Raw genomic sequence first — 11,426 nt, 5'->3', positions numbered from 1 at the left:
TCTTATAAATTAAATTAGCTAGCTTTATTATATACAAAAATAAAACAATTAAATTAGTGATGATGTAAAAATGAAATGTTGAGTTAGGGAGAAATAAGGGAGAAACCATTGGAGCAGTTGGCTAAAAACTGGGGATAAATTATGGTGCTGATGTGGCGCTGATGTGGCAGGAGTTAGGGAGAAATAAGGGAGGTTTTAGGGAAACCGTTGGGAATGCTCTAAATACATATTTGCTCCCTAAATATCCATCATTTACAAGGCCCTATACAAATTTTCAGCAAAAATGAACCTTGGGTTCTTCAAGATTAAAATTATAATCGAAAACTTTCAAACATAACTGTATGTGCAGTTTAACAATTTGAACACATGATTTGAGTTGTGGAATTCATAAAGTCTACATTCACTAGAAGGAAATTACATAAACTATTTTCAAAACTTTGCAATGTTCAGATACAACTGCGTTCCATACTCTATAGGAGAAGGGGATAGAGAACTGCTAACCATACTGATTGCATAAAACTACAGGGGAGCTTTCACTTGCTTTCCGTAACGGGAAGATAAACACCCTCCGCTGCTAGCCAAACATTATCAGGCTTCTTTTGCCCAACGCCACAAACCTGAAACAATTCCGAAGACAATACATGATCAAGACGTCGATGCTGCAATTTGTCAAATCCACTATTATTTCACTTAATTTCGTTCTCACCTCTTGCTGACCCCCAGCTATGCGTTGGTATTTCTTGTCATGGCTATGAAGGTACCCACCAGTATCTACATGCCGAAGCCTTACCCTTTGATCTTGCCTCCATGTCTTTCCACTTCCCTCAATTTCGACACTGAACCACATGCAACAAACACTATGAATGCCTCCTTTCAAAACCTAATCACATCATCCACAAGTATCATAACGAAATGTCTTTACCTCCAGTGATCCCCAGTGTCAGACTCGTTATCACTGCCAAAGCAACTGACCTGTATTTTTTTCCATCATGTATTTCGGCTTAACGCAATAATAGTAAGGTCGATACAACATGGAATATCAAATATGATGGATCTATAAGTATACACGGTACAATTTAAGACACAAGAAAATATTAGATGTGGAACTCGTACAAATCTATAACGTCACAATGCTGGTACTGATAACAAAGATGAATAACTTTTTTAGAATAAACATGACACATCAATTGCATAGTTCAAGAGCAAGGTTGATTAGTCAGACCAATCAGATTAGTACTAAAAATACCAAATAAAATGATTTTCAGAACGAAAAAAGGATCTTATGTCTATTCCTTCCTAGTGGGAACTTATAAGCACCTTCAGCTGAAAATTCACGTAGTACAAGTTACTCAATTGCGCGTAGGTTACACAAGGGGAAAGGAAAAGGAAAAACATTTAGTCATTGATAAATAAAGTCCATCTGAGAAATTAGACAACCATACAGTATTAAACTGGGAATAACAACTGCAAAACATATTGGGTGTAGAAATACAAGGTCCATGTAGTGTCACGTGGCATCTAGGTCTAAGTGCCACGAGTAGATACCAGTGCAAGCTTAGTACTTATAGGAGTTGACTTATAAATTATAAGCATATATTAGCTTCTGTCAGTAAACTAACGACTTTGAGTTAAGATCAAGCTATATTACACAACAACCAACTTTAGAAGTTCAGATTTTTACCTCAGCTCTAACACATCTAGATTTAAAGACTCTGGACTAACAAGTTTAAAAAGGATTTGTGATATATCAAGAAGTTAAGACTGTTTCTATGTGAGCGACAATGTGCATCAAACTAGCAAAAAAGAAGCTCCCAGTCCCAACAAAAAACATTGTTAGTAAAAGAGTGATTAGTCATTAGTTGTTTCTCAAAATTTCAATTGATATAATAAAAACATTTTACTAGGTCTCAATGGATTCAAGAGTTGGAAGATATATTTCATATCAATATAAGCAAACACATTCAGCATTTATTGGATTTTGAACTAATTCTGACAAATTTGAAATAAATTTGTTTTGAATGATTGAATTAAATCTCCCAGTCTAAATGCAATAACAGATGCGTGATGAAAGCTAAACATGATAATTCATACCTGATTTTGTTGTTATTTAACAATCAGGTTACACAATTTTATAGCTGAAAACAAATTTGAGTAACATTGAAGATCACACGTACTCTACATACCAGAATTGTGCACAATGAAATAGGAAAGTAAAAGAAGAATTTTCAGCCAGAAAAGCAGATAGATAGTTAGATGTTCAAATATTTGATGCAGGCAGGAGGTTGCTAAGCAAACTCACGAACACTGACCTCCATATTGCCTGATATTGGCGAGGCATGCAAGTGGCTGTGCAGCCACTTTCTAGTTTTCATATGTTGCAACCTAATGAGGCTTCCAGTTTTTATTGAGTCTCCTTGCTTTGCAGATGAATCTTGTGTAGGCCTGACAATCTGCAAATGACAACTTCTATTTAACAGTCCAGGAATCAGAATTAATAGATCACATGCACAAAGGAGCTACAATTACACCAGAACAATCAGACAATGTAGTGCTGACTGGTGACATACCCAGTAGCTATTGGCATCATCAACATTAGGAAAACCAGTAACAGACTGCTGCCCACTGCCAGAGCCATAAGGAACATCATGCGAGTGCAGCCTATATTTTGTCCTCTCATGCATCAGCTTGATGACTGAACCATACGATATCTGGAAAATATTTGAGAAAACTCATTGGTACAATGGCACTCGAAACACAGAGCATATAAAACTAGTTTATTAACTGCATATTATAAATTACTTCAGCTACTCAGCATTCGAGTCAGTAAAGCAGAAGGATGAACATAAAAGCAACGAAATTAGCTTTCACAACTGTCAGAGTGAACCTGAATTTAAATACTAGTTTACTTAGTTTCTTCACTAGCAAAACCCTAGGGATACAACTTGACCAACTTGTCTTTATATCTTCATTTCCTTTCTCATCAGTTCTCATGGAAATCATAGTTATCAAACGCCATTTGGAACTAAGACACAAACCGGTACTTATTTAGGAATCATATAAAATCCAACTAAATCCCTACAAGTCTAAAACCTTTAGCAAGTTGGTTCTTCACATTTCAACATACTTCAACAAAATCACAACAACGAGGCCAGATAATAAACTACGAATATTCGTCAATTCACAATTGCACTGATATTCATCACTAAGTTGCAACCAAATCACGCCGTAATCGTAACAGCTCCAATCAAAAACAAAAACCAGAACATAGTATCTTCAAAATTTTGAATTCCAGCTCGTCAATAAAACAAATTTAATGACAAAAATACCTAAATCTCGCCGATCAAATAGACAATGTAAATAGAGAAATTTCGGAAAAAGGTGAATCTCCTCTCCAGCTCACACATACTATAACTATACGCGAAAAAAAAATAACATTAAAGGTGAATTATGACTTGCCTGAACGCCCTCGGAGGCGGCGGAAGCCGGAGTTGAACCATAATCGGAGTCGAGCGTGAAAAGAAGGAATATCGCGAGAGCGAAAAAGGAGACGGCCATCGCTAGCAATAGGACAATGAACCAAGTCTTCTGCCAAAATGGCGGACTCAGATCCGAATCGGATGAGCGGGAAACGGACTCCCGATAGACTATTCGGGTCGGACCCGAAGAAGACGCGGCTGAGAAGGCGGAAGCTGGCTCGGATTTCCTGCGAGTGAGATTGCTATGCTGGTGCTTCGGCGGAGCGGGGGGAGCCACGGTTAAATCTTCAACGGCGGTGCCGGAGCTCCGGCTAATTTCTCGATTGAAGTTGCAATGAGCCCTGGGCTGGGCGTGGGGTAATTAATTCAACTGGAATTTTGCCACGTGCGAGTGACGGAGGTTGCGAATTGCATCATTCCACGTGGAGTTCTGTTGACGTGGGATGTTACTATTGGGTATTGGTGCGTGATCTGCATAGTTTGATTGGAAGGGTATCCACACTACTCGAACAGCAACTCCGCCGCCAAAAAAAAAAATTATAAAACTTATCCGGTCAACCCAGAGTCACAAATCACATTATTTTATCAATTGATAATATATTTTAATTAGACTAGAATAAAATTAATTAAAAAAAATAATTAGAAATAAAAAACAAAATTCATTCGAAAATAATTAGATTGCGAGAATTACAAACGAAAGTAATCATGATGTGCTCTCTCCCCTACGTGACCATATCTCTTCAACCATATCGGTCTGGAGTTGGAAACGTTCTCTTTCCTTGCGTATACCAAGGAAAGCTCGGAGCAAGTATTTATCAGTACGCGGTACACCCAGGGGGCGTTGGCAACACCGTGATTTGGTCCAGCACCATCGTCCATTATCTAACGCTCCACAGATATACCTTCATCATCTACTAATGTTATGTAATATGATTCATGCATACATGATGCACTTTTTATTAGCACTATAAATACCAACAAATATACAGAGTATGAATAGTATAGCTAAAGATTAGTAACGGATATCGATCACGGGGAAAATAGACACAGACTGTCTACTAAAACTCAATTACTATTTGGAAAACCGAAAGATTTGTGAATTTTTGAAAACAAAGAACAATTGAAAGCAAATAATAACTAATTGCAAATAAATTACGAAGATAAAAGTATACGATTAGGGAATTCCATGGATGCGCGTTCACAATTATGGTTATACAAATTCCAACTACAACACCCTAACACAATTCTTACTTTGATAGAACGAGTCACTTAGCTTATGCTTATGCGATGCAAACGTTGATTACAAACATTAGGGTTTTCAATCATAAATACGTAACTCCTAAAAGCTCCTAAAATCCTTGAAAAATCCTCACTCTCAATTAACAATGTCGTTTTAAAGGAAGCTAATTGTAGTGTCTATTAAGTGGACCTAACTCGACAACCTCCTATCACGATTATGTAGCAAGTTATATTAAATCATCACAGAATGTGTCACTCAAACGCGAAAGCATTATCCATTAACTTAAGGAATAAACAAAGTAAGAACAAAACGGATATTAAATAGAAAAATGAATTGTATAACCAAAATCGTTACTAACACATCCCTAGAATCCTATGAATTTAATTACACATCATAGAATAATCTAAACACATAGATTGTAGGGAAGACCATGAAAACATATGAACTAAAACAAATAGAACTCAAAGGTTGAATCCTTGTAGCCTTGGTGTAAACTTGAATCCTTCATCGATCTCTTGCACAATGAAGTACTCTAGCTTTTAAACGCTGGAAATATTTGGAAAGAAGAATAACCTTTTTGATGAAGTATTGGGAGGTATTTATAGGGAGAAAATCGCCCCTCTTCAAATAAGGAAAATGGTTGCAAAATATGGTAATTCTTGGAGAGAAAGTAGGGCAAATCTGCTCGCCACTTTTTTCTAGCGGGCTGCTGCACCTCAGCCAGCGGTCGTTGTGGGTTGGTCTGAAGCTTCTGACTCTTGGCAAGCGGTCGCCACGCACTTCCCAGCGGTCGTTGGGCGTATGTGACGCCCCGAAATTTCGTTCCTTTCCTTCGGGATAAATCGGATTTAGTAGCTTAATTAATTTCGTTTAAAAGATGTGTAATCGTACATTCCTCGTTGTATTTCGACTATGGAGTAATCTAAGTATTTTCGTTGGAAGAAATAAAAGGCAAGGAAATTCACATTCAAGGATAAAAGTAAAGGCTATACTTTTATTAGATAAATCTTGGAGGAATTTAAATACAATTAGTACATGCTTACATTAGATGGCTTCCTACAAACAAATATTCTAATCTACTCCTAAAAGAGGCCACACTTAGACAAAGAAATTCAAAGCTACTATTTTAGGACTTTCAAGTCTACAATTGGGATTACAATTGGGATGTTAACTACTTTGGAAAAGTAGATAATAGAGATGACATGAGAAAGATCTTCCTCCATCCTTCTCGATTCCACCTCCACAAAGCTCCAAGTGTTGACAACTCATGTGCCTACAAGTAGCACCAAAAGGGGTTAGAATCTAGCAACAAAAAGAGCAAGAGTTGAGACTTTCACCAATGTAGTAAAGTGAGGTGTGCAAAGCAACATCTTGCTACCATAGACCAAGATATTCTAACTTCCCCAAAGAGGGAATAGAGACATTTGGTATGTGAAGAAGAGCTCTTTTAGAAGCACCATAAGAATAAAAAATAGGATCCATGAGATCAGCCATAGTGGGTAGCCCATAACTTGCACCAAAGAGGTATGAAAGACATTAACATCAAGCTCAAAAGAGGGAGAGCTGGCAGCCCGAAAATAGGAGCCTTTGCCTCCAAGTTTCAAGCACAAACAGCCAAAGATAGAGCACTATATAAGCAGCCTCATCTCCCTTCTCCTCCCCACAAAATCGACACCCCAAACTCACATAAAGTCAAGCAATACAGCAAGGAAGGGAGGAGGAGCAAGGAGGAGATTCTGAGACAGGACATCGGTCCCCATCCGAGAGGATTCATCAAAGTGAGGTAACAACCTCAACACCCAATAACCTTTGCATCATGTAGAACAACAAATATAGATAGCACAAGAACTTAGAACTTCCATAGGATCCTCACAATCAAGTATGGATCAGTAGCAAGAACCATCAAGTCTTCACAATGAGCTAAAAGCCCCAAATGAAAAATTAGAACTTTAATACCATAGCCAAAGATCTTTCCAGTGAGCACTCAAAAAAATTGGATCATGGAATTTAAATACTCCAACAAGATCATACGAAATACCATCAATCACCAATCAGCTAGAAATTAAAGAAATTGAGTAAAGGAGAAAATAGAAGGTGACTTAGCTTAGGCGGAGGGGCTGCCGGGCGACGAGCGAGCGGAGCAGCTGCAGGCCGCGGCTGAGAGAGGGAGAAGGAGGCGATGCCTCCTCTCTACTGCCGGATTCACCGAGGATGCCGGTGCTGGACGGTGGGCGCAAGACGGAGGAGGCCGGCGTGAGTATCCGGTGAGCGCCGTGGCTGCCTGGCGAAGGAGGCGTGGTGGAGCTCCGGCGGGTCTGCTCGTCGATCGACTGGAGACGAAGACGGAGCCGGCGAATCTCCGTCAAGCTGAGTGGACGGTGAATCCGCCGAGGAAGAGAAAGGACGGAGAGAGAAGCGTGACGGAGGGCGTATGCGTCGGCGGGACTCCGAGATTCCGTCGAAATAGCGGCGATTTCGCCAGAGAGGCAAAGCCGCCGCCTTTGATTTTGAATTTAGGGATTTGAAATGGTTGAGTTTTGGAAGAAGAAGAGAGGGACGATGGGTTAGATATAATTGGGCTGCCAAGTTTTTACAGTTTGGGGTCTAAGTAAAGTGATAAGTTGGGCCAAGGTAATAAATCAAAAAAAAGGGGTTGGGCCAACTTGTTAGTTTTCAACGTGGATCGAGAAGAGAGTACATTCCAGACTTTGATTTAAATTGTTTGGACCGAATTGGAATTAAGGAAAGGGACTACTTGTTAGTAATTAAAGATGGAATATTTTAATTAGTATGGGCTAAACCCATTTAATTAAAATAGAAGGTGGGCCGATTTTTATGAATGAAAGAAATAAGTGGAGATTATTATTGGGCCAAGATTTAATTATGAGAAGTTGGATGGGATTAATTTACGGACTTGAGTTGGAGCTCAATTAATTAATTCCTGAAAAATTTGCTAAGTTTCCAAAGATGAAAAATATCGAGTTGGAGCTCGAAAGTTGATAAATTAATTTTCGAATATTTATTTAGATTTCCGAAGAAGGAAAGTGGGAGAAGCGAGGGCCGATTGGCGTCGCCCCGCGACGCCATGGGCGGCCTTAAGAAAAATCCGAAGAAAAGGATTTAAGAAGAGATTGTCCAAGAATTCTTATTCTATTAGATAAGGGCCCGAATATTTATTTAGAGAAAATAGAATTTCTCCAAAGTTAGTAAAGAGAATAAATAAACTATTCAGAGTAGTGAAGCCGAGGCAGGATAAAGAAAAATCTTATAAGCCGAGACTGAGATATAGGTGCTATCCAATAGGATGCATGCATTCTTTCTAAAGAAAAATAGTTTAAGTATTAATTAGCGTGCTACGCTATTTATTTTCAAGGGATAAATTGTTCAAGGGCGAGTGAGGCCAAAGCGAGTTTTTGAGTTGAGACATAAGCATATCAGGTGGGCTTTCTTTTAATATCCAACACTATAGTGTGGATATAAAGAAAATACTTTTGAAGTTATGAAAAATCATTTTCTCAAAATGAAGCAGTGATTATCTTAAAGTTGTTGTCATGCCATAAAATGTTTGTTTTGAGGCCTATCTGTTGGGGTTGTAGCCCGCGGGGTTTGGCGATGTCAAACCTAGTTTGACGAATTCGGTTCCCAATAGGACCGCAAATCCTGTTCGGAATAATGTGCACGAGGGCCGTGAGCCATCAGCGGTTGGCCAGCGAAGTGTCCGCTGAAGGTGGCCACCTTCATGGTACACGATACACAGATTTGGCGAGAGTTTTGAAAGAACTTAGACTGCAGTCAGAATTTTAAGATCACAAAGAATTTAGTATGCTCGGGCCTTTTAAGAAAAAACCCCGTGTGATACTGTGGATGGATGACAACTATATATTGTATGTTTTGTTTTCGGCATGTGTCCACTGAGTACTCATATACTCAGCCCTGCATGTATTTATGAATGTGCAGGTTGAACGTCAAGAGGATGGAGAAATGATCGGAGTCGATGCTACTAAATAATCCAGTGGATCTTTTCACGATTCGTGTCTTCATACACGAAGTCGTCTAGTATGGACTTATTCCGCTGCTCTTCTGTGAAGTGAGACATCTTAGAATCTCACCATCGAACTCTGATTTATTGATGTAATATTTATTCTAGTTCTAAGACCATGTAATGGTACATTTGACTTATATTCTATGATATGATCGACTTGGCCTTTGGGCATATTCTCAAGTTGTTTCCCCTTTTCTTTCTCCGTTTCTTAAATCCCTCTCATAGTCGGTTTACCCGCTTCCGCTATCCTAAGCAAAGTGCGGTCGTGACAGTCTTGTTCTTTATGCACAACTTTTCCGGAGTGGGCCGCTACTGACTTGGCGATCGTTGGGCGCCAGCGGTGTTGCAGCGGCCTCTGAACATGCAGGACAGCTCCAAATTTCCAACTTCGCGTTTTGACTCCCTTTTTAGGCTCAATTATGCACATTTCTCACAAAATATGTCAAAAATACCAAAATAGATAAAATATGAAACTAATGAACATGTAATGCAACTTTGACATTCAAAACGGACCAAATAATTGTCTTAAAACCGTGTAAAATCCGAGCGTATCAATACATGATATCAACGACGTCGTATGCGTGCCAAACTCGCGTCGAGCACCGTATAATGCCCCATCGCACTTGGAGCACACCAAATGCTCGCTCAACATCCTTCATCGCACCCTCTTTTCGTTGCGCGAACCAAAATTTCTTCCGACCAACTGGATGTCTGATCGTCTTTAAAAATACGGCCACCGAGGGTATATCTTATCTGTCAAATAGTAGTCCCTATTGTACTGCCTGTCGTTGGCTACGAAGCTGATTTCCGGACCCTCACCCTATCACTGCTCATTGAAGAGAGGCGACAACTGCAAAACGTTGATGTCGTTCTAAGACCCTGCAACCCTGAAATACGCATAATTGCCTCAAAACCTATAGGAAAGTCGTCTCGCCGATATGTAGGTATTCGTCGAACATGTCAGTCGGTTCGCCATAGGCCAGCTGCCTAATTGCAGCAGTGCACTTGTGTATCGTCGACAGTCTGACCCTACTGCGAAGCCAATGACGAGGTTATATGTAGGAAGAGTCGTCGAGACATTCTGAAACGCCAACAAAAAAACTCTAGACAGAAAACGTGGGTTTTCAGCCGATGCTGGATAGGTTGAGGGACCGCCGCTGCCAAGCGCTCCTCCTCCTCCTGTACTTCGTGCACAACCTCTTCAACCAACGCGTCATAGGCCTCATGCCCTCATCCCATGCACATTGATACCCATCGTTGCCCATCGTCAGTATCCATTTTCGGAGAGTGGATTTGAGAAAATTTGAAATTTGAGATTGGAATGGAATGAAAAAAATGAATTGGGAATATAAGTATTTTATAGATAAAAATTAAAAAATTAAAAAAAATTCCGGAATTGCACCGCCACGGCGGTCTCGCGGCATGCAATAGGCAGTCGCGTGACCGCCCCTCTCCACCCGGCGCAACCGGGTACCCGGCTGTGGCATCACCGATGCGGCTCTTATGCGGCTTACAATAGGCCGTCGCAACAGCTCTATTGTGGTCACTCTTAGTTTCCATGTTCTAAACATGAAATCATGCAAGTAAATCTTGCCCAAAGTCGACAAAATAGATACTAGTGGTATGTATTTCGTTCAGTATATCTCAATTCATCCAAATAAGAGATTTTCGGTAAAAATTTATTCTACAGGAGTAATCGTGAAATACTTGTTATACTCTCTCTGTTTGTGAAATTTATTCTACGTGGGTGATCGTGAAATACTTGTTATACTCTCTCCATATGTAAAATGTTGTTATACTAAATGTTGTCCATATTTGACTTGGTGCAATTTTTAAGGAATGTGAAGAAAAGTGAGTGGAAAAAGCTAGTGGAATGTGAGTCTCATATTTATATTAGCTTTTAATAGAGTGTGAGTGTAATGAGTTAGTGGAAAATGAGGTCCATTTACCAAAAATAGAAAAAAAAAATAAAGCGAACAACATTTCACGGACGGACCAAAATGGCAAAAGTGGACAATATTTCACGGACATGGGGAGTATTTAAGACAACTTTCAAAGTTTGTCGCAAGTAGAATAAAAAGTCGCGTTGATTTATTTGAACCAAGCAGGATTTAAATAGAGGCACATACGTGAGTCGGATACGATGATAAACAAGTCATAAGAAATAACAAACATAATGTAAAATTTGTGATATTTTTATCATTTTTTAAGTTTATGACAAACACGAAAATTTACCCAAAGTACATGATTTTAGGGACCAATATCCCTTTCTTTTACTATCCCTTAACAATTTTAAATTTTTACTATATCGCTCCACAAAAGTTAATCTTGATATTGTACTATTTTCCTAAAGAGCGTCTACAGTGGTGCATTTTTTGCCCGGACGAGGTGTTATTGTGATTTTTAGGGTCTAATTTAAGTACACAAAACAAGTTATAATTCCCTAAAAATACTACTTCTGCAAGTATACAGACGTGCAATGCAGTATAAAAGGTGTCGAACCCACAAGGAGGAGATTAATTGCTAAAACTATTAAATCTAACTAAAAAGCGATAAATTTGTAGTTTTATAGGTTTGGACAAACGACTCAAGCAAATAGATCGAGAAAGTAACCTTGAGATTAGCACAATAAAGGGGAAGAACTACTACTAATTTGGTTCGGGTTGTT

At 39.2% G+C, this 11,426-nt stretch overlaps 1 protein-coding gene and 1 long non-coding RNA gene across 2 annotated transcripts; one reads left to right on the top strand and one right to left on the bottom strand.

The window, feature by feature from the left end:
* Positions 1 to 399: 399 nt before the first annotated feature.
* On the bottom strand, positions 400 to 3,817 carry LOC148923096 (stromal cell-derived factor 2-like protein). Its single transcript, XM_089059959.1, has 6 exons — positions 3,457 to 3,817; positions 2,568 to 2,708; positions 2,310 to 2,450; positions 923 to 972; positions 707 to 836; positions 400 to 617 (listed from the first exon to the last, which is right to left on the bottom strand). The coding sequence occupies exons 1-6, from the start codon at positions 3,553 to 3,555 to the stop codon at positions 534 to 536; spliced, it is 645 nt and encodes a 214-aa protein (XP_088916085.1). The 5' UTR covers positions 3,556 to 3,817; the 3' UTR covers positions 400 to 533.
* Positions 3,818 to 5,703: 1,886 nt separating this feature from the next.
* Positions 5,704 to 8,938, top strand: LOC125192522 (uncharacterized). Its single transcript, XR_016132982.1, has 2 exons — positions 5,704 to 6,499; positions 8,674 to 8,938. It is a non-coding gene; the product is annotated as an uncharacterized LOC125192522 (long non-coding RNA).
* The last annotated feature ends 2,488 nt before the right edge of the window (positions 8,939 to 11,426 follow it).

The sequence above is a fragment of the Salvia hispanica genome, chromosome 6 (genome assembly GCF_029641045.1).
Source record: "Salvia hispanica isolate PSC_SH4W2 chromosome 6, Shi_PSC_v1, whole genome shotgun sequence".
Taxonomy (NCBI): domain Eukaryota; kingdom Viridiplantae; phylum Streptophyta; class Magnoliopsida; order Lamiales; family Lamiaceae; genus Salvia; species Salvia hispanica.
The sequence above is the reverse complement of the archived record's forward strand: the minus strand, read 5'-3'. Positions and strand labels throughout refer to the sequence as shown.

What these genes read in the sequence shown, in the direction of transcription:
- LOC148923096 (XM_089059959.1), bottom strand. Translation starts at nt 3,555, where the DNA reads ATGGCCGTCTCCTTTTTCGCTCTCGCGATATTCCTTCTTTTCACGCTC. An exon ending in ATGATGCCAATAGCTACTGG is followed by an intron (nt 2,451 to 2,567) that starts GTATGTCACCAG and finishes TGTCATTTGCAG; the next exon opens with ATTGTCAGGCCTACACAAGA. An exon ending in TAGCTGGGGGTCAGCAAGAG is followed by an intron (nt 618 to 706) that starts GTGAGAACGAAA and finishes GAATTGTTTCAG; the next exon opens with GTTTGTGGCGTTGGGCAAAA.